This window comes from the organism of the source record quoted next, unplaced genomic scaffold (assembly GCF_019419815.1).
Source record: "Pyrus x bretschneideri cultivar Hongxiangsu unplaced genomic scaffold, Pyrus_bretschneideri_v1 Contig32, whole genome shotgun sequence".
NCBI lineage: Eukaryota > Viridiplantae > Streptophyta > Magnoliopsida > Rosales > Rosaceae > Pyrus > Pyrus x bretschneideri.
In genome coordinates this window covers 781,635-800,568 of record NW_025999635.1, presented here as the reverse complement: position 1 = coordinate 800,568, position 18,934 = coordinate 781,635, and the positions used below count along the sequence as shown (strand labels likewise).

At 35.9% G+C, this 18,934-nt stretch overlaps 2 protein-coding genes across 4 annotated transcripts; both read left to right on the top strand.

Moving 5' to 3' along the window:
- The first annotated feature begins 5,860 nt into the window (after positions 1–5,860).
- Positions 5,861–13,926, top strand: LOC103966640 (beta-taxilin). 3 transcript variants are annotated; one of them, XM_009379828.3, is made up of 12 exons: positions 5,861–6,014; positions 6,491–6,949; positions 7,082–7,167; positions 7,351–7,459; positions 7,923–7,990; positions 8,722–8,799; positions 11,660–11,724; positions 12,083–12,149; positions 12,261–12,443; positions 13,097–13,153; positions 13,285–13,380; positions 13,516–13,926. In XM_009379828.3, exons 2-12 carry the CDS (start codon positions 6,496–6,498, stop codon positions 13,648–13,650), a joined length of 1,398 nt encoding a protein of 465 aa, XP_009378103.2. In that variant the 5' UTR covers positions 5,861–6,014; positions 6,491–6,495; the 3' UTR covers positions 13,651–13,926. The 3 variants fall into 3 exon arrangements, with proteins under 3 accessions (XP_009378103.2, XP_009378102.2, XP_009378101.2); XM_009379827.3 differs by having other exon boundaries at positions 7,079–7,167; XM_009379826.3 differs by having other exon boundaries at positions 5,873–6,019; positions 7,079–7,167.
- Positions 13,927–15,508: 1,582 nt separating this feature from the next.
- On the top strand, positions 15,509–17,437 carry LOC103966673 (general transcription factor IIF subunit 2-like). The gene is made up of 5 exons (XM_018652237.2): positions 15,509–15,626; positions 16,156–16,283; positions 16,389–16,466; positions 16,636–16,782; positions 17,241–17,437. Exons 1-5 carry the CDS (start codon positions 15,524–15,526, stop codon positions 17,358–17,360), a joined length of 576 nt encoding a protein of 191 aa, XP_018507753.2. The 5' UTR covers positions 15,509–15,523; the 3' UTR covers positions 17,361–17,437.
- The last annotated feature ends 1,497 nt before the right edge of the window (positions 17,438–18,934 follow it).

Here is an 18,934-nt window from a genome sequence, read left to right as displayed (position 1 = left end):
TGTTTGCCCAACCTTTTCCCTCTGCAGTAACTTTAGGCGGAGATACAGGAACAAGAGATGGTTTCAAATAATGGAGTCATGATTTCATCTAAAAAAAACTTCATCGGAACATTTCTTCAAGCACCTAGTGGGCACTGCTGATTCTTGCCGACATTTTTCAAAAGATTATGCAGATGTATGTTGACAACTACCATGATCTGCAGAGATTTGTTGAGGGCAGTTGCAGGAAACTAGCGAGTAGTGTTGAAGACTGCCAAATATAGGGGTCAAATACAAATACACAAATAAATATACATAGGGACTTTGAAGTTGTTCGGGTCATGGATAACTAATGATCTCATGTTGGCTCCGCCAACTGTATATAAACACATACAGACGTGCAGTTTGGGGTCTTCCTGGCATATTACCGTATATATGCATATCCACTACAAGCAAAACGATCTTCTTACAAGTAAAATCTCACTGTCCCACAACACATTCTCTCCCTCTCATCGCTGTAAAAGTTAGCTTCATTTGACAGAATTACTGATGTTGAAATGACTCCGTGCAAACGGAAGATGGAAAAACTAGTTCTACGTTGTACGAAAAAAATTTAACTTGATAGTTAGACACAAGAGTCAAGTTTACGAGTTCATAGCTTAATGATAGTAAGGAGTCGATTCTTAAAAATTAAGGGCCAACAAGAAGTTTCGATCGAGTACCTAAAGTAGCGAAAAGAGAAGAAGAAGCGAGGACTGAACTCATAGCTTCGAATACTATACACACACACACACACACACAAAATACAGCTAAAAATACACACGATAGAATGAACGTATACAAGTATGCACACGTATGCGTATACATATGTTTGACTGATCGACTTTATTTCATTACAAATTCAGCACCGATCAGATCAGTAGCTATATACTAATCATGTTAGAGACTTCAATAATAAATAAATATATATATATATATTTATATATATAATGACTTGCATTATGCAGCATGCGTGTGTATGATAAAGGTGCTGCAGTGCGCAGCAAATGTACATGCGGCATCCTTTACAAAAGGTTGTGCTTCATTCAACCTTTTGTACATTTTGTTGAATGGTTGCAATTTTTAGTTAAAAGACATGATGATTACTTAAATTGTATAAGTAGAATTAAAAGATGTAATTAGTTAATATTTATTTTCTGAAAATCTTAAATAGAAGACATGTCTTTTGGGTCAACACTATTAAGAAGGATTGTATATCTTCAACTAAAATGAAAGAGCTCTATGAACAGGTGCTTTAATGCCTATAAATACCTATTGTGGCATAATATTTCATACACAATTTCAGAAATTAATTTCTACATTCCGTACTCTCTTCTCTCTCCATCATATTCATACAATTTCTTTCTAGTTATTTCTAAGGGAATATAATTCGGTTTTGCTAATCAAATATTTCATACATTGTTGTATCCTGGAAGTGATTTGCCAAAAACCATTTAGCAAACTCATTCGAGTGAGGACAAATAACACTTTAAGGAAATGATTCAAGTCATACCTCAAAGTCAATCTTCGGATTATTCTCCATAATTCTACATTTTCTCTAACAAATCATGATTAGTGGAAATGCATGCATGCAAATTAGTACATTTGTGTATGAAATATAGTGAATGATATAGGTAGAGACTGTTGAGCTAGCAACAGAGACCACTGCAGATGCCAAAAGGCAAGAAGTTAATCGGAACGCAAACACAGCCGAGCTGGCAAGGGGCCACTACAGAATTGCATGGGGAGCCTCTGCACCCATTGATCATTGACACTCCCTCTTTCCCTTTTGTTTTTCCTTTTGATTCTAGCTTGTCCATCATCCTTGACATGATCAATTCCTCACTACTTCTGCCCTTCTCGTTGTTCCTAGTACCTGATATAGCCACCCCACTACCATTGTTGGCATCACATCTGTCGTCGACGCTGGCGCCACATTTGGCGTTGATCTCGGCGTCACATTTGGCATCAGTAGTGGCGTTACAATTGGCATCAATGTTGGCTACTTCAATGTTCTTGCGGTCGGCAAGGGCAGTTGGAGGAAAGGTGGACGCGATAAGAACCGCCATGGCCACCATCACACAATACGCCTTCATACTCATCGCCATAACCATTTGTGCGTTTGTGTGTACGTAATTATTGTATGCATGCATGCCTTTCCTTCGAAAGCACTTATTATTTATAGCCATGAATTATGAAGATAATAACCAATTAGGAAGCAGGATAATACCGTACGGCAACCTAACTTAGATACCATGTCCACAAAAACAAGTTAAAGAACAATATCCATGCAATCTTCATGCATATGTATTCTTTTGTTTTGTGGAAATTTACTACGACATGCATCTTTCATGAAAGATGTTATTAGAGGGCTAATTTCAAGAACAACCTTTAAGTAATTTGTGCTAATTATTCCAAGAGTAGTTTAAATTAGTCTATGAACACTTCTTACTGCTGAATTAGTAGCTGTAGAAAAATAATTTATGCACACCCATTTATCGACAAAGGCAACTAAGGCTCACTGCAGGAAGCAGCCCCCTCTAAAGTTTTGTGCACGAAATGAATAATGACGGGTACATAAGGTGCAGAGAACATATTAAGCACATTATTTATGCCCCCTTAAAAAAATAAAAACATATTTATGCCCCTTCAAATGAAATATGAAGTAACTAAAAAGCATATGTAGCTTTAATTTTCCGTAATTTTAGCTCTATAACTGATTTTAGTTGATACTAGTATAAGTACCCACACATTGCCGCGGGTTTTTAAAGCGTATAAAATATGTAAAAAGTTATGTACACATGTACAACCAAATTAGGGGTTCAATCATGGATTCCTATTCCTCTTTACAGTTTTATTTGCACACATACACTAATCAGTACTTTTAAATTCTTCGATCATCACTTTAGAACTTCTTTTATTTTTCATGATATACATGCTTCTTGGTTGCAATGTGAAAAAATAATTAAGTAATATCGCAGCTCTCAAATCCATTTAATAGGATACATTAAAAAAAAATTACAAGCTAGCTATTATCCTTGATCAGCAACTTTTTACATACATTATTTTGGTGGCATCAAAGGTGGATTAGCAACCTTCTACAAACTTTATTCCTTGCATAACATTCACAATAGTAATATCACATGACGGTTTTATAATCACTAAAATTTCTGCTAGGCCAACACAAACTGTCACAACCTTTGAAAATAACAATTGACAAAAACCTGTTCAGATTCAAGATAAAACTTCAATGACACTTGCATTATAAATCTGCCATTCATCTAGTAGCATTCTTGCAAAAAAAATAAAAAATAAAAAATAAAAAATAAAAAATGAAAAGCATTGATTTGCTTTCCTTCCAAATTAAGTTTACCTACCATGGGAGAGGTTGAACCAACTATCATCTAGATCCCGAGCACATGCCAAAGCTCTCAGTCACAAAGCTTAAGGCATACCACTGATTGACTCGAGACCCATAAACACCTCTGGTAACATTTATTTTGTTTTGCTTATCACTTTAAATAATTTGGAGACTAAGATGGCTTAGCACCTTTATATTCTACACTTCCCACGATCATTCTATCCTTAGGCCTCGTTTGGCTATTCGGACTGTACTGACTATTTCTGTCGGAGAGGATAAATAACCACCGGATAGTACTGATTAAATTAGTCGGACGTTTGGTGCAATATCAAACTAATGACCATATTATTTATATTGTGTTTGGTATTATACTGGATAGGAGGAATCAAACTTAAAATAATTTTTTTAAAAAAAAAGTGAAATCATTTTTTTGTTCCCAGATCTCTCCGCACCCCCCAAACACCCTCCCTCTCTCTCCCTTCTTCTTCTTCCCCGACTGCAGAAGAATCCCAAATAAATTCAAATAGCCAGTTGCAGAAAAATTCCAAATTGAAATCATCTCTCTGTCGCACCATGTTTCTTTGCAAGACCCAGTTGCAGGGGATGACAGTGAGAGGTGATGAGGAAGGCCACAAGGAGAGGACGATGAGGAAGGCGATGAGGACTAGGAGAGTAGAGATGGCGAGAGAAAGCGGCGCGACATAAGGCGACAAGGAGGACGGTGATGGCAAGAGAAGGTGACGGGGAGGACGACGATGTCGACAGAAGGCAATGGGGAGGACGACGATGGCTAGAGAAGGTGACGGGGAGGATGACCATGCCGAGAGAAGGCGAGAGAAAGAGTCGAGTTGGCGAGATAGGAGAGTGAAACCGACTAAATAATCCGAGCGTTTTAGTTGGTTTTATTAAGCAGACATATACTGTGTTAAATAAGCAGATCAGTTAAATTAATCCGGCGCTTATTTAGTACGAGTGAACGCCAAACACCTGGGTCCGTATAATTAATCATATCCGATCCTTTATCCGATCTGCCAAACAGAGCCTTAAAGATTTGACAAAACTTATTATATTGGAAGGCCATTGTTTGTTAAATTCGTTTTTATTAGGAGGGGATCCATATTTGTTTCTTTATCAATTGTGATATTGTCTGTATCTACTTTTTATGTCGGAGATCTCGTCACCAAATTGTTAGGGAGTTTTAACGAAAAGTCCGTGATACTGTTCATTTTAACGAAAAACCACATTTTTACACTAAAAAGTCAAACCTGATACTATTCACTTTACCATTTATTTTGTCTTTATCGTTAAAACTCAAAGTTTTCAAGCCATTTTCATCAGTTTTCCTAAATTGTTACTCCTTTGACAGCAAAACAAAAAGGGTACAATTGAAAGAACATAAAATAAATGGGGGTATAATCAGAAATCCACCGTAACTAAGCTACAGTGATTCTCCCACCGGTTTTAGTATATATAGATTTTTTTTTAATAGTACAATGATATATTTTACATTAAGAATGGGGGAGTTCGGCCAAGCTACACAATGGATAATTTAATTTGGTAACGAATTCACCATCAACGAGATTCAAAACTAAGACCTCTCACTTATAAGTGAAGAAGAATATAATCGGATCGTAGTACTGAATGATTTTAGCTGATATTTTTAAGCACAAAGGAGACACAGGAGTCGGGACAACAAACTCGTAGCCTTTTGAGGAGTGGTAGTGTTATTGCGTATTCAATTGGGAATTTGAAATATCTTAATGGATTTTTATAGAGTTTAATTGATTGGTAGAAATTCCATATAAAATTTTGATTCAATTTCCTCAAAATCTCATGGGAAGATGTGAGATTTGTGGATGCTTAAAATACACTATGAAATCTCTCTAATTTTCTCTAATTCCTCAACTTTTTTCAAATTCTTTAAGATCAATTTCTAATTGAATATATCTGGAATGTTATAAACTTATTTAAAATCCTAATTGAATACACTCAGATTTATAAGGATTTTAATAAATTATCTTTAAAATATTGATTGAATATCCCAAGATTCATTAAATAAATTAAAATCTCTTAAAATCCCAATTAAATATACACCCCAAATGAAGAGAAACATTACTAATTCGTAGTATCTTCTCTACTAATTAATAAAACACTCATTGTCAATAAAAATCCTATGAAATTACAAGTTTAACCCTCTAATTAAAACAGAACATGAATAAGAAATCTGGGTAGAAATATAATTTCACACAATCAAATTTTTGCTATTTTTTTCTTTTCAAAGCTTCATCTACATATAATCCTAACATATTTCTAATTTAAAAAAAAAAAAAAAAATCTTACTCACACATTCTCTATCACTCTCTTCCTCTCTCCTTATATTTCAAAAACAAAAACAGAAAAAATTTCTCACACAGTGTGCCCATATTCTAGTAAAAATTTTAAAAAAATATATAAAGAAAAAGAAATTAGGTGACCGAAAAGTGCCTTCTCTCTGTAGGACACGAACGCAAGTAGGCGAAGCGAAGGTGAGTGACAAAACCGCAATCAAGTTGCAATCCGTTTGGCGGAAGACAACGCAGTTCGGTCACTTCCTTTGTCCTCTCTCTCTCTCTCTCTCTCTCACATAATCTACCAGGTAAGGTAATTTCTCATTGTTTCATTTTTGCTCTCTGTAAAATCTCGTCTGTGATGGTTCAGATTTCTCAAATGGTGCCGATTGATGGATGTCACTGTCAGGGTGTTTGAAAATTTTGTATTCTTTTCGTTCTCTTGATAAAAGTATAAAGAATGAATTGGCTTCTGTTTTATTGGTTTCCCAGATAACTAAAGTTTTGAAATTTAACCCAAGGTTAAGATTTTTGTCATAATTTAGGCGTGTTTTTACTCAGCAGCTTAAAGATTGAATCTTTTACTTTGATTTGGGTTCTATTGAAATTTTCTTAGCAACCGAATGGCAGTAGGTTCTAGTGTTGCTGTTTTCCTGAATGTCAGCAGAGCTAACATGAGTAAACCTAGCTGCAAATGGAGATATGGTGTTTTTTTCTTGCAATTCGTAGACGGGGTGGTATAGATTTCGGTGGTTCTATGAGTTGACACACGGTGACATTGTAGGTGAAATGGAGAACCCAGAAGCAAATCAGCTTCCTGAAGTTGATTCTTTGCCTGATGGGTTTGTTGTGAGCTCCCCAGAGCCGCTGGCTCCGGCAACTCCAACCTTAGAACAAGAGAAGCCGTTGGGTAACAACGAAAATGATAATTCTACAGAAAGGGATAGTTCAAAGGAACCTGTAGGTGAATCGGCTGCAGATGAGTTTCAGCCAAGCCAGGATAGGGCAGAGAAGACTCAGAAACTGAGAACGTTTCCTGTTCCGTTGTCTGAAACAGATAGTTCTCATGTTTCAGTAGAATCGGTTCAGGTTCCCAAAGATGCCCCTGCCGAGCAGACAGAAGAAGGTACACTGGTCATGCCTGATTCATCTGTTTCTGTTTCTGAGGCTTCGGTTGGGGGATCTGAAGGCGGTGAGGTAAAGGAGGAACAAGTTGAAGCAAGATGTCAAAGTTCAGAGAGGCGTAAGTATCTTGACCCTGTGATTTCCCTCGTAAAGAAATTAACTCAAAATGTGTACGTATATTTATAAGTGGTCCTTTTCATGTGAGTTTTTGATATTTGTTTGCCACCCGTCTGTCATTGCCTTTCAGCAGCTGAAAGAGGCTCAGATGCGTCACCAACCAATTTGAAGGAAACGTCTTCATTGGAGAGTGTTGAAACTTTGAAAAACAGAAAAACAGTTAGTATTACATATCACTAGATCTCTTTTTATACTGTATCAATTTGTGTGCTTGACCTATGCCAAAAATCATGTGTGTCGTTTTCTTATCTGAGACAGATTTATATGATGCAATCTTCATTCAAAATGTTATATATGTGAATCATCAATACAGTTACCGAGTTGGATTAAATTTTTCCTCAGGAATCCACTGAAACCAAACGTAAGAGTGTAAAGCGTACCTTTAAATCAGAAAAGGAATTCATAGAATTCACCTTGAAGTATCAACAAGCTCTTGCCGAAAGAGATTCAGGTATGTTGAGATAGCTATGCTAATGTTTACAACCAAAACTTTTCATAACATATACTGATGTGTATGCTTCCAATATGGGGTTATTGCAGAAGAAATCATCTCTTCTTTTTCTAGTAACATTGAAATTTTGTAGGGATTTAAGTATACTGCATGTATGTGGTGCTATAATAGTTGATCCAGAAATGGATTTCTTACACCTATGATGTACTATCCCGTGTCACAAATTTTCATGAAATAGAAGAATGATATGAATCAAGGCTTCGAAATTCCCAATTATTAGTAGCTAGATAGTAAAAGTTAATTGATTATGTTGATAACCTTAATTTAACAGTATTTTCTGAACGAAAGATATAGCCTTCGTGAAGTCTTAGTGGAGTGACATATTTATAATAACAATTATATCATGAGCAACATTGTAGAGAATCTTAATAACTAAATATTTGCATCCTTTTTGTCTTTCTAGCCATTTCTGTTCGAGATAAGCTTGAGTCCTTGTGCAGGGAGTTACAACGCCAGAACAAAGTATTAATGGTATGCTTCCTCTTGACTGACTGCATATCCTTCAAATAATTGTTCTGCAAACTTCATATTTGTCTGAGTCTTTAATTTGTCTAGGTTCTGATTGACCATGAAAACTTAATTCCTACTTTCTATTAATAGCCATAGGATGATTCGAAGTAGAGGTGTAGCCCTTGTAGGCTTGTACAGTACCCAGTTTTGCATACCATGACGAAGCCCACTTAACTACATTGTAGGCTTGAAACCAAAGTGTCAAGTTTCCCTCAATGACATCTTTTCTCGTTGATTTTTTATTTTTAGTAAATTAGAAAAATTTGCAAAGAGGGAGCTGAAAGTATTTGTTGTTTTTTTTTTGTTGTCCCATTGCTTTGAGGTTGAGGTATAGTTTATTATGTGAAGGGTGCACTGGATTATTCTGCACTCTAGTGTATTGTTCTTGACTGAGAAGTATCTGGTGTAGAAAAGAAGGGTAAACTTTTGTCGAGTTGAGTGTAATTTTTCAGTTCATCTGATTTAGATCCCCTATTATCGTCATGTTCACTGCCTACCACATCATCTTCAACATTTTGAAATGACAAGTTCACACTACTGGCTTGTGATCTATTGCTCTCGACATTAATTTTAGTGTCAGTACCATCTTTAATTTTTTGACTATCTTACAGTTTGTTATGGTAAGTTGTGAAGTTGATCAATACTCTGTCACCAACCTAGAAACACTGATGGCTTCCTGATAATTTTAACAGGATGAGTGCAAACGGGTGTCAACAGAGGGGCAGAACTTGAGATTAGATTTATCAGTCAAGTTCCAAGATGCAATAAAGGTTTGATTCCATCTTCTTCTTATCTTCTATAGGGAATTGAATTGTAATTACCGTTGACTTGTTAATCCAAACATTTCCTATATTATATACTACTAAACATTTCAAGTACTACTATACTCTACTAACCATGAGATATTTTAAAGGTACAAACACCCAAAGTCCATATATTTTGCAACTTAACATTCCGAGTATGTTGAAAAGTAAAAACAGACAATATTTCTTGGTTTGTACTTTGTTGTATCGTGATTATATCTAGTAGAGGCCCAAGAGAGAACATAAAAGCAATAAGGGTTTGATGCGAGAATTATACGCGCACAAATTAAACCCTCTTTTTGACAATTGTAGTATGGATGTAAGTAGGGATCGTTCTGGACCGGGGATTAGGAGGGATTGTTAACCACTTGGATTTGACTTCAAAAACGTAAAAACAAGATAAAACACTAAACTAGACTCAAAGAATGTGAAACTAAACGTTAAAACACTAAGACAAACCAAAAGACTCAAAATGCTTTAAAAACACAAACTAAATTGATTTCTAACTAAATTGAACAATAAAGTAAAGGGGGATTGGATTTGGACGACTTTAAACTAAAAATGGAAACTTGGAAACAAAACAAATTGTAAATATGGATTTGACGGAAATGAATGGAATGAAGGCTAGCTAAGGGGTTCTTCTCCACACATGTTATACTTGCATACAAGATTGATTCTCAGTTGGTCTTTCGATAAATTATGATACTCAACACTCCGGATTAATTAGGTCCGCTTAAATTAACCGTCAAGTTTTCCTTAAGTTAATGAATTGGATGGGTTTGCGCAACGCAATTCACAACATTCTCCAAAAGTCCTTTACGTGAACATCACAATAAAGATACAATCAAAGATCATTAAGCATTATGAAAACTATAAGTGTTGACAAGGCATTCGTTACTATGATGAGCATGAAACTCGTGCCAAGAATATGTTTAACACGATTGTTTATAAGCAACCTCCACTACTTGTGAATATAAGTTCATAACGATTAGGTGAAATTCACTTATATTCTAGCGTCATATTTATGCATGAAAATTAAGCGCGCATTCTTAATAAACATTCATAAATAAGCTATCAATCAAACGGTTAAACAAATTGAATCCACAACTTATGAAATTCCAACGAAAGTTAATCAATTCATATTGCAAATATAAACATAGTTTCGAATCACCCCCTACCTAAAGGGGGTTTAGTTCCTCATAACCTTGAAATCAAAGAAACACCTAAACATTCCAACAACTCAAAGCTTGAATTGTATGAACGTTTAAGCACTCTTCTCTTCCATACATACAAAACAAAGAGAATTAAAATGAAACTTTGAAATCAAAGAAACACCTAAACATTCCAACAACTCAAAACTTGAATTGTATGAACGTTTAGGCACTCTTCTCTTCCTCGTTGTTGTAGCACAAGGTTTAAGGGATGTTGTTGGTGTGTTGAATGGATTGGGGAATTTATGGAAATGGAAGAAATGGAGGAGAAATGGAAGGGAAACTCACGGCCAAAGGGGGAAGAATGGATGATTTTGAAGAGTGTTGTGTTGTGAATGAGATGAAGAATTGCATGTGGAAATAAAAGGGAAAATGTGGTGAAATGATGAAGTAGGAAGGTGGAAATGCATGTGAGATGTTGGAAAGGAAATGGGAATATGAGTAGGCCATGGCATGGGAGTTGTTTTGTTGGTGTAAATGTGCCATGGTTGCAATGATGAAGAATAAAGGGTGCATGTGGGGTGGAAGTGATGAATGCAAAGTGAATGAATAATGAAATGAGTTAAAGAGGGAGAATGTGGTGAAATGATGAAGTAGGAAGGTGGAAATGCATGTGACTTGTTTGTGGAATAAAGAATGAATGGTGGAATGATGAAGTGAATGCATGTGGAATTAAAGAGGGAGAATGTGGTGAAATGATGAAGTAGGAAGGTGGAAATGCATGTGAGATGTTGGAAAGAGGTGGGTGTGCATGTGAGTTGAAATGCATATGTTTAAATGGTTGAAATGTGTAGATAATTATGAGTATGATAAGTGAACTTTGTATGGTTATGATAAGTGAATGGTGAATGATATGTTAAGTGATAAATGAATGATATGTGGTGAGTGATAAGTGAATGGAAGTGATAAGTGATAAGTGATAAGTGTATGTTATGATAAGTGAATGGTTTGATAAGTGATAAATGAATGATATGTGGTGAGTGATAAGTGAATGGAAGTGATAAGTGATAAATGTATGATATGATAATTGAATGATATGTTAAGTGAATGATATGATAAGTGAATGCTTTAAGTGTTTAAAAATAGGGAACAAAACCCTTCCTTGCATGGCAAGGAACGGAGACACAAGGAAACACACGACAATGTCCTAAGGTTGCAAGGAATGTTGTTTTTGTGTTCTAAAATGCGTAGGAGTTTTCAATGATGCTTAAACATGAGGTCTTTTAGGATTTAACTTTCCTACTTCAAGTCTTTAATTTCGTCCATCCTCTTGGCTCCAAGCATATGATATCCATTCCAATCTCTAATTTGCTCCAAAAGGCTTCAAAAGGCATCCTTTTGCATACCTTGCCCTTAGAACCTGAAAACACACAAAAGAAGCATAAAGGACTAAAATAACTAGAGAAACATAACGTAAATGCACGAGAACAAGCCATTTAAGTCGCATGAATATGCTCCTATCAGGGTTCAGTTGAGTAACAAGCATTTTTGTATTCTTTCTGAACATCAGAATTCAGAACTACTTCCTTTCTATTTTAAAAGAAAAAATTATTGGTTCAGTTCATTATTGTTTTCTTTAATGCATGTTTTCTGACATTAAATTCCTATGGTTATAGGATGTGAGCACTAAACTGGATGAGCAAAAGGAAGAGTGTATCTCTCAGCTAAAGGAGAATGAAATGTAAGACCCAGATGTCTTCGGAAATAAGCTTGCTATATCTTGCAGAAAATACCATAGCAAATTGGATTTACTTACCTTGGGAGATCCCTAGCATGTGTGTGTCTCAACGAGACCAAACTTGATCAATGTCATCCTAAGTGTTATATATTAAACTTTTTCCTTATAGGAGGGTAGTGTCATGTATTATTCGTTACAAAAGTTTGACAACTCGGTATCTCTTTTTTATGTTCACTTGGTTGATTTATGCTATTGTTTTATTCCCTTTTTGGTTGTCCTTGTGCTTGCACTCATCATATAGGCTTCTATAATTTATCTTTATTGTGTTAAAATTAGATAATTAACATTCATTCATTTTCAGGTTAAGAACTAAGCTCCAGCAGCTTACTTATCAGCACGCTCTTTCTGAACAGCAATATGAACAGAAGGTAAAATTTAGCTGTAACTTGTACGAATGACTTTAGTTCAGTTATAATGATTGTTTAATTTATTAGGTAGGGACTTAACTTTTCTGTAGTGGTTTTGTTTTGGATGAACAGTTAAAGCAGAAATCACTGGAGCTTCAAATTGCTGATTTGAAGACTAAGCAGCATGAAGAGAAATTACTCCAGGAACAGTCCCAGATGAAATTATATGCTGAACAGGTGTCACAGTTACTATCAACAGAAAAGAATTTGCGCTTACAGTTGACGGCTGATGGGGAGAAATTCCAACAGTTTCAGGTTATATTCTTCTGTCTTACGCATTGCTTTTACCCATTATTATGAAACTTTGTCACCAGAACCGGATGAGTAATTGCTTGGTTAGAGGCTGTCAATGTTTCTCTGCAGAATTCTCAGAGTACAAAACTATGTTGGTCCATTTGCACTGTAGGCTCTAGGCGTGTTAGTTATGGGGTATGCTAGTAGGTTGAGTCTCACGTGTATACACTTGTAGACGTTTGGTTGTTGCACGCAGAGTATGTTATGCAATATCATGAAACAAAAAAAAGACCTTACCTTGGTTTTTGATGGATATATTATTAACTTGTGCATTTCGTGACATGATACAATTAGTGTCTTTAATTTACTTGGAATTATAAGTCCAAGTAGTTAACAGGTGAGATGTAGGCAAAAACGTGGTAACTTTCAAGTCTCCTTAGACTGTTTAAATCATTAAATGTGCTTAGACTTTGGGTTTTCTTCCAACGTATGCGTTCATTTGACACTTTTGAAGAAAGGCATCCTGCTCTTCTGTGCTCAATTGGGAATCTTGAGCACTCATCTTTCAAAATGGATCCTTAAGATACATGGCAGAGCACCTTACGAGTGCTGAATGTTTGTGTTATCAGCGTACAAATCTACCTGGTCGTAACTGATAAATATTTATCGTGCAGGACGCATTGTTGAAAAGCAATGAAGTTTTTGAGACATTTAAACAGGAGATTGAAAAGGTGACATATTCATTCAAATTACATTTCATTTAGACACACTTTCACTGCTTTCTCCTGTGCAGCATAACTCACGTTATATATTCGTCTTCAACTAAACTACCCTTCTGTTTGTTACATGTGCAAAACCCTAGATGGCAAAGTCCATCAAGGAACTCAAGAAGGAAAACTTATTCTTGAAGAGCAAATGTGAGAAAACAGATGTCACTCTTATAGAACTCGTAGACGAGGTATAGTTTGCTTGCACTTTGTTTTTCTTTCTTTGCATTAGTCATCAATCAACAGTAAACATCAAACCGTTCTGATGATTTATTAAGAAACAGTGCAGATGAGGTATAACACTGATTTTCTGTTGGTCTGAGCAGCGTGAACGGTTGAAGAATCAGCTGGAGAAAACAAAGAACCAGAAAGAAAAGCTTGAATCATTGTGCAGGTCACTTCAAGCAGAAAGGAAACAGAACTCCACTGGGAGCAACAACTCCGATTCTGTTCCATCTTGAACACCGCTCTACTCAACTGTGTAACTTAAAAACAGATTTTGGTGACCACCATTACAAATGTTACCCCGTGTACTATTCTTTGCTATGACTTGTTTTTCAAGAAACGGGAAGAAGAGACGTGTGATATTGCGATGAGTGTAATTCATACTCGTTTATTTTGCAATATTTGTATTATTTTGCTTCACTAGATTGTATCCTCTCAATGTTTAACTCGCAAAATCGAGAATTGTTTTTGTTCATTTACTCCCCGTTTATTGCAGAAGATTCGTGCTTTTACTTTGTTTTCGTATTTATACTTCTCCGTTGCAACTCTTTCCGTATGCATTTTCTTGCAAGGTAGAAGCTCTCCATATCCTACCCTTGCTGGATGGATGTTTTCTCGTCCATGATCCATAAACATGATTAACAAATAATTTGAATTCGTGGTAAACCATCCGGCAAATTTTAGTTTGTGGCATGTTAGGGACTTCTTGATGGTCAAAAGTGCTTTCATACAACCATAAGTGCTTCCAGTTATGTTTGGCTGAAAAGTTTAGAAGTACTTACGCGTAGTAGAAAGCTTTTCAAAGAAGGTTTTCCTCCATAAGACACGTTCAAGTGCTTTTTTTCATTAAACACTAACCGAAAAGGTAGGATTTAGAGACTGCATGATTCCACTGTCACTCATGCTAAGCTATAGAATGTTCACGGACAGCATTGGGACAAATAAGTAATGCAGTCCTAAGAGGCTAAGAGTATGGATGAACCGAGATAATTGTCGCATTGTGTTACTACTCTATGTGTTATAAATTATAATATAGTTTGGACGATTTAATTGATATTTTCACTTTAACCCCCGACACCAAATCTTTGTATAAAAATATGACCCTGTCCGTTGCACATCTGTCGGAGAATGATCAGGAAAAACCGTTTCTTGTTTCACTCTCTGAGCAAATAAACAATGAACGCTATGGCCGTGGCGACAACCCAATGCCAAAAGATGGAAGACCAAAAACCACAAGAAGGCAATAACAATGTCGTCAATGGGCGTTTGCTGGAGACCAAGGGAGCAAATATTCCACTGTGGCTCCTGAAAACTCCCCCGCGGGTCTCTCGCTGTCTGAAACCTGATTTCTCAGCTGCCTCCGCCGCCTCCGCTTCTGATCAGCAGCAGTCTTCTCCCCCTGTGGCCAAGGTGGTTTTCTGTTTGGACCCTATCACCAAGACAACAGAGGTACTTTCTTCTTCTTCTTCTTCTTCATATATATATATATATATATATATATATTATACACACATGTTCTTCGGTCACTCACATTGAATTGTCATCGTTTTTGCGTTTTGGGTTTTGAGTTCTTCCTTTTTTGTGCATGCATTGTCGTTTCGGGCCGTGATCTTTGTTTTTCTCTTGCCTTTGATCGTGTGGATTTCTCTGTATTTGATTGTCAGATGTGGCCCATGTTGGTTCAATAGGTTTAAGCTATTTTATGGGTTCAATAGGTTTAAGCTATTCTATGCACACTAGTTGGAAGTCCCAGCCCGCAATTTAGATTACTTTTAAAGTAGGACATTGAAAATTGTGCTACTTAATTTTGCGCAGTTTTTGGTTAAGTTCTTAATGTTTATAATGCCACTAATCTTCGCATATACATCCTTGTTTGTTGCCTTCCTTGCAGATGTTCTTCCTCTATGCACTAATGCACACGAGTTTGAATTCCCCTCCCCCACATTTTAGATTAGTTTAAAGTAGAATATCGAAAATTTTCCGCTTACTTTTGTGAAGTTTTGGGTTATAGTCTTCATGTTTATAATGCCACTCATCTGTGCATACATGCATCCTTGTTTTGCTGCCCTTCCTTGTTCACCAAGTTGTTTAAATGACACTCAGTTCACCATGGAACTGGCGGCCACGGAATCTGAAAATTTACCCAAGTGTTACGCTTTGGATATGACTAGAAACTTCATTCCAATGTCTCTGTTTGCTGAGTCATCACAAGGTAAGCATTCCCTCTTTCCCCGTGGCTCTTTCGATACTGAAATGCAATCGGCTTGATGTTATGATGCCGCTGTTCTTGTTGGATATCCACTTTGCTTTGACATTGTTCTGCTGAGAGATACATTGCAGAGTTTTCCGCTCGTTGTTTTTTTTTTTTCTGACTGCTAACATGGTAAATGGTCCTTCCAACAGATTGTTGCTGTGTAAACTGGTTTTGTGTTGGGAGGGAAAGCAAGTTTTTGGGCCATTAAGAAACCCGAGTTTATGGATTCGGGTTCTTAAATTCGAATATATTCATCCTCAAAGAACAGTTTAATATCACGTATTTACAGAACTTTTTCTTCTTCGTTTGAAGTATGCAAGTTATTCCATTGGAAATACATGCTTTTGAGGGATTAATACTCAAATCAGAAACAATGTGTTAAAAATTGTGAAGATTATATTTCCTTCGGCACAGCCACAAGCACTTCTTAACTTTAGCTGTCAGTGTGGTGATCTTAACTGAGTGTCGAAATTATATATCATCGTAGGGACTTTATCCGTGGAGGGCTTCATATTGGACAAACTTGACATGAAACCCCATAACGAGAACCTTGAGAACTATGGGAAACTTTGCCGCGAACGGACCAAAAAATCTATGAAGAGTAGAAAGATCCAGGTACCCCGAACTACTTCATATATTTTTTTCTCATGCTCTATTTGGGTTATCTAGTACTCTATTCCAGTAATATATCCACTAATTTGTCCGTTTTTCAAATTTCAGGTGATGAACAATGACAATGGGGCTCATATGAGACCCAGGCCTGGGATGATGATCGGTTTTATGTCTCCTGGACCCAGCGTGCGTATAGCTACCCTCCTTTTCTGCACTATTTTCTCGAGTGAGATTAGTCCTTGCTTCCCTTAATGCACTCACATCATTCCGCTCCGCATTTGTATGTCAGAATATAAGTTCACCATTGATTATCCACCATTGTGTTGAGCATAAGTAGAACCTGTCTTTCATATAGGAGAAAAAGAAAATGCCAACGAAGGGGTCAGACATGAAAAGAACAAGGAAGGACCGCGGAGAAATGGAGGATATTATGTTTAATCTCTTTGAACAGAAACCAAACCGCACGTTAAGGCAACTGATCCAAGAGACAAACCAACCAGAAGTATGTTATGTTTTCTGCTTATTTTCTTTCTGATTGCCTTATTATATCTGGTTTACAGTACTATCATGATCTTTCCGTTTCCAAATCAATGTAAGATCTTTCCGTTTCCAAGTTTCTGCTACATAGCACGAAATTTAGGCAACGCATTTTGATGCGAAAAGCATAGTTTAAAGGCAGCTACATAAGAAACTGTATCCTACATTATGTCATACGGTTAGATATCTTATACCAGGAAGTCTAGAATTTTTGTATCGCCGGAAATACATGGGAGTGGCATTAACGCTGAAAGGTAAGACAGACCAAACCCAAGACTCCATTCTTTTGAACTTGTAACACCAATGAGGGTGATGATCTTGATTAACTGTGAGCCTTGTTTTTTATCATCATTATGTTGGTACATTAGGAAAATCCACGGTTCTTATGAATCGATGATTTGACACTGAACTTGTTTTTGGCAGCAATTTTTGAAAGACATACTCAAGGACATCTGTGTGTACAACAACAGGGGAGCTAATCAAGGGACGTATGAGCTGAAACCGGAATACAGGAAATCCGTCGAGGAGCAAACTCCCGATTAGGTTGTATGATATAGATTTAGTCCCTTTTCGGGCAGATACCTCTCTAAAGTGATCATTACTAGTTTTGTTTCTTCTTATACAACTGACTTGACTCTTCCTTTTTAGCAGAACCCGAATGTGTTCTTCAGCTTTCGGTACGAGCTAGCCGAAAAATATGAAAAAAGCAGTGTACATTCTCAGCCTCAAATTGACTAAAATTCAGTATAAAATGGTTAATAATTGGGGATTTTAGTGAAGATATTTATTTTGGTCCTTGGCCTAAAGTCTGACTGCCCAAATAATACAATCTGTGACAAAGTCAATATTTTTATTTTTATTTTACGTCAGCCATGACGTGGGTTTTAGGGGTGTACATAACTAAAGGTCTAAAGCAAGCCTGCCATCATATTAATGAGATTATCAGTCTTCCAATTTTCACTCATACGATAAGATGTGGTTTATTATAACGCTTGAATTAATAACAATACATGATGTTTTAATTATAAATGAAATTTTTTAGCCAAATGAGCAATAGTTTTGATACTCTTGACAAATAAATTTCTCAAAACTCCAATTTTAGTACAAATAACACTTCAAACATCATTTTGAAAGAATAATTTTTTTACAAATCACTTGTCGTTTATGAGAAATTCGTCTCTTTTTGTCGGTTAGAAACGCTTATCATTTTAATCTATTTATACCTCTATTCTCAAACTTTAGTTATAAATTTTTTTAGTATAAAAAGAAAACACAAATACTCAAATTATTGCGCGTAGCAGTAACAGTCCATCAATGAAATATATAGTTTGACTCGAAATTATTCCTCACTAAAAATAAACAACAAAGGAGACCACTAATTTACTTTAATAATATATTTAAAAATCAAAATTATCAACTCAAATACCAGTACTACTAAGTGGTCGATAATAATAATTTAACCTCCAAATAAAACTAATCGAAACATGACTTGCCAAATTAAAAATGTGAAACATATCTCCTAGTAATTGCTTTACCCACCAACGCCCACTCTACCACTCATGAATCATCCCTTCCATGAGAAAAATATATTATACATTTTCCTTATTTTTCAAAATAATTGAGGGCCCTTTTTATTCTTTTTTTTTTTTTTCTCAAACGATATTATTTACATTAAGGAGATAGAGTGGATCTAGTCTCACAATGAGCTAACAATAATGTGATTCAAATTCGTCTTTGTCGAGAATTGAACCTAAGATTTCTCACTTACAAGTGAAGAGGAATAACACTAAATTGTAGCACTAAATGACAATTGAGAGATTATTTGAAAGCGTATTTAAAAATAATATTTGTAAATTTTAAAAGCATATAAAATATTTTTTGTAAGAAGCACTAGTTATTTTATGTGACGTCAATTCTTTCCTAAGATTCACTTGCATTTTACTAAGAATTTGCTTCAAAAACATTTCACTAAAAACGATTTTAGATATTTAAAAAGTACTTCAAAATAAGTTCTTAAATAACGAAAAATTAATAAATAGGGTGCACACACCAAAAACAAACATAAACCGAAAAAGCACGTGGTGCACACACCAAGAGCGACTTGGACCGGGGTGGGC

Bases quoted from the DNA above. Each gene is read 5' to 3' on its own strand.
- LOC103966673 (XM_018652237.2), top strand. From the start codon at position 15,524: ATGGAACTGGCGGCCACGGAATCTGAAAATTTACCCAAGTGTTACGCT. The intron at 16,467-16,635 runs GTGCGTATAGCT...TCTTTCATATAG, and splicing joins TTATGTCTCCTGGACCCAGC to GAGAAAAAGAAAATGCCAAC. The intron at 16,783-17,240 runs GTATGTTATGTT...TGTTTTTGGCAG, and splicing joins AAGAGACAAACCAACCAGAA to CAATTTTTGAAAGACATACT.
- LOC103966640 (XM_009379827.3), top strand. From the start codon at position 6,496: ATGGAGAACCCAGAAGCAAATCAGCTTCCTGAAGTTGATTCTTTGCCT. The intron at 8,800-11,659 runs GTTTGATTCCAT...CTATGGTTATAG, and splicing joins AGTTCCAAGATGCAATAAAG to GATGTGAGCACTAAACTGGA. The intron at 12,150-12,260 runs GTAAAATTTAGC...TTGGATGAACAG, and splicing joins AACAGCAATATGAACAGAAG to TTAAAGCAGAAATCACTGGA.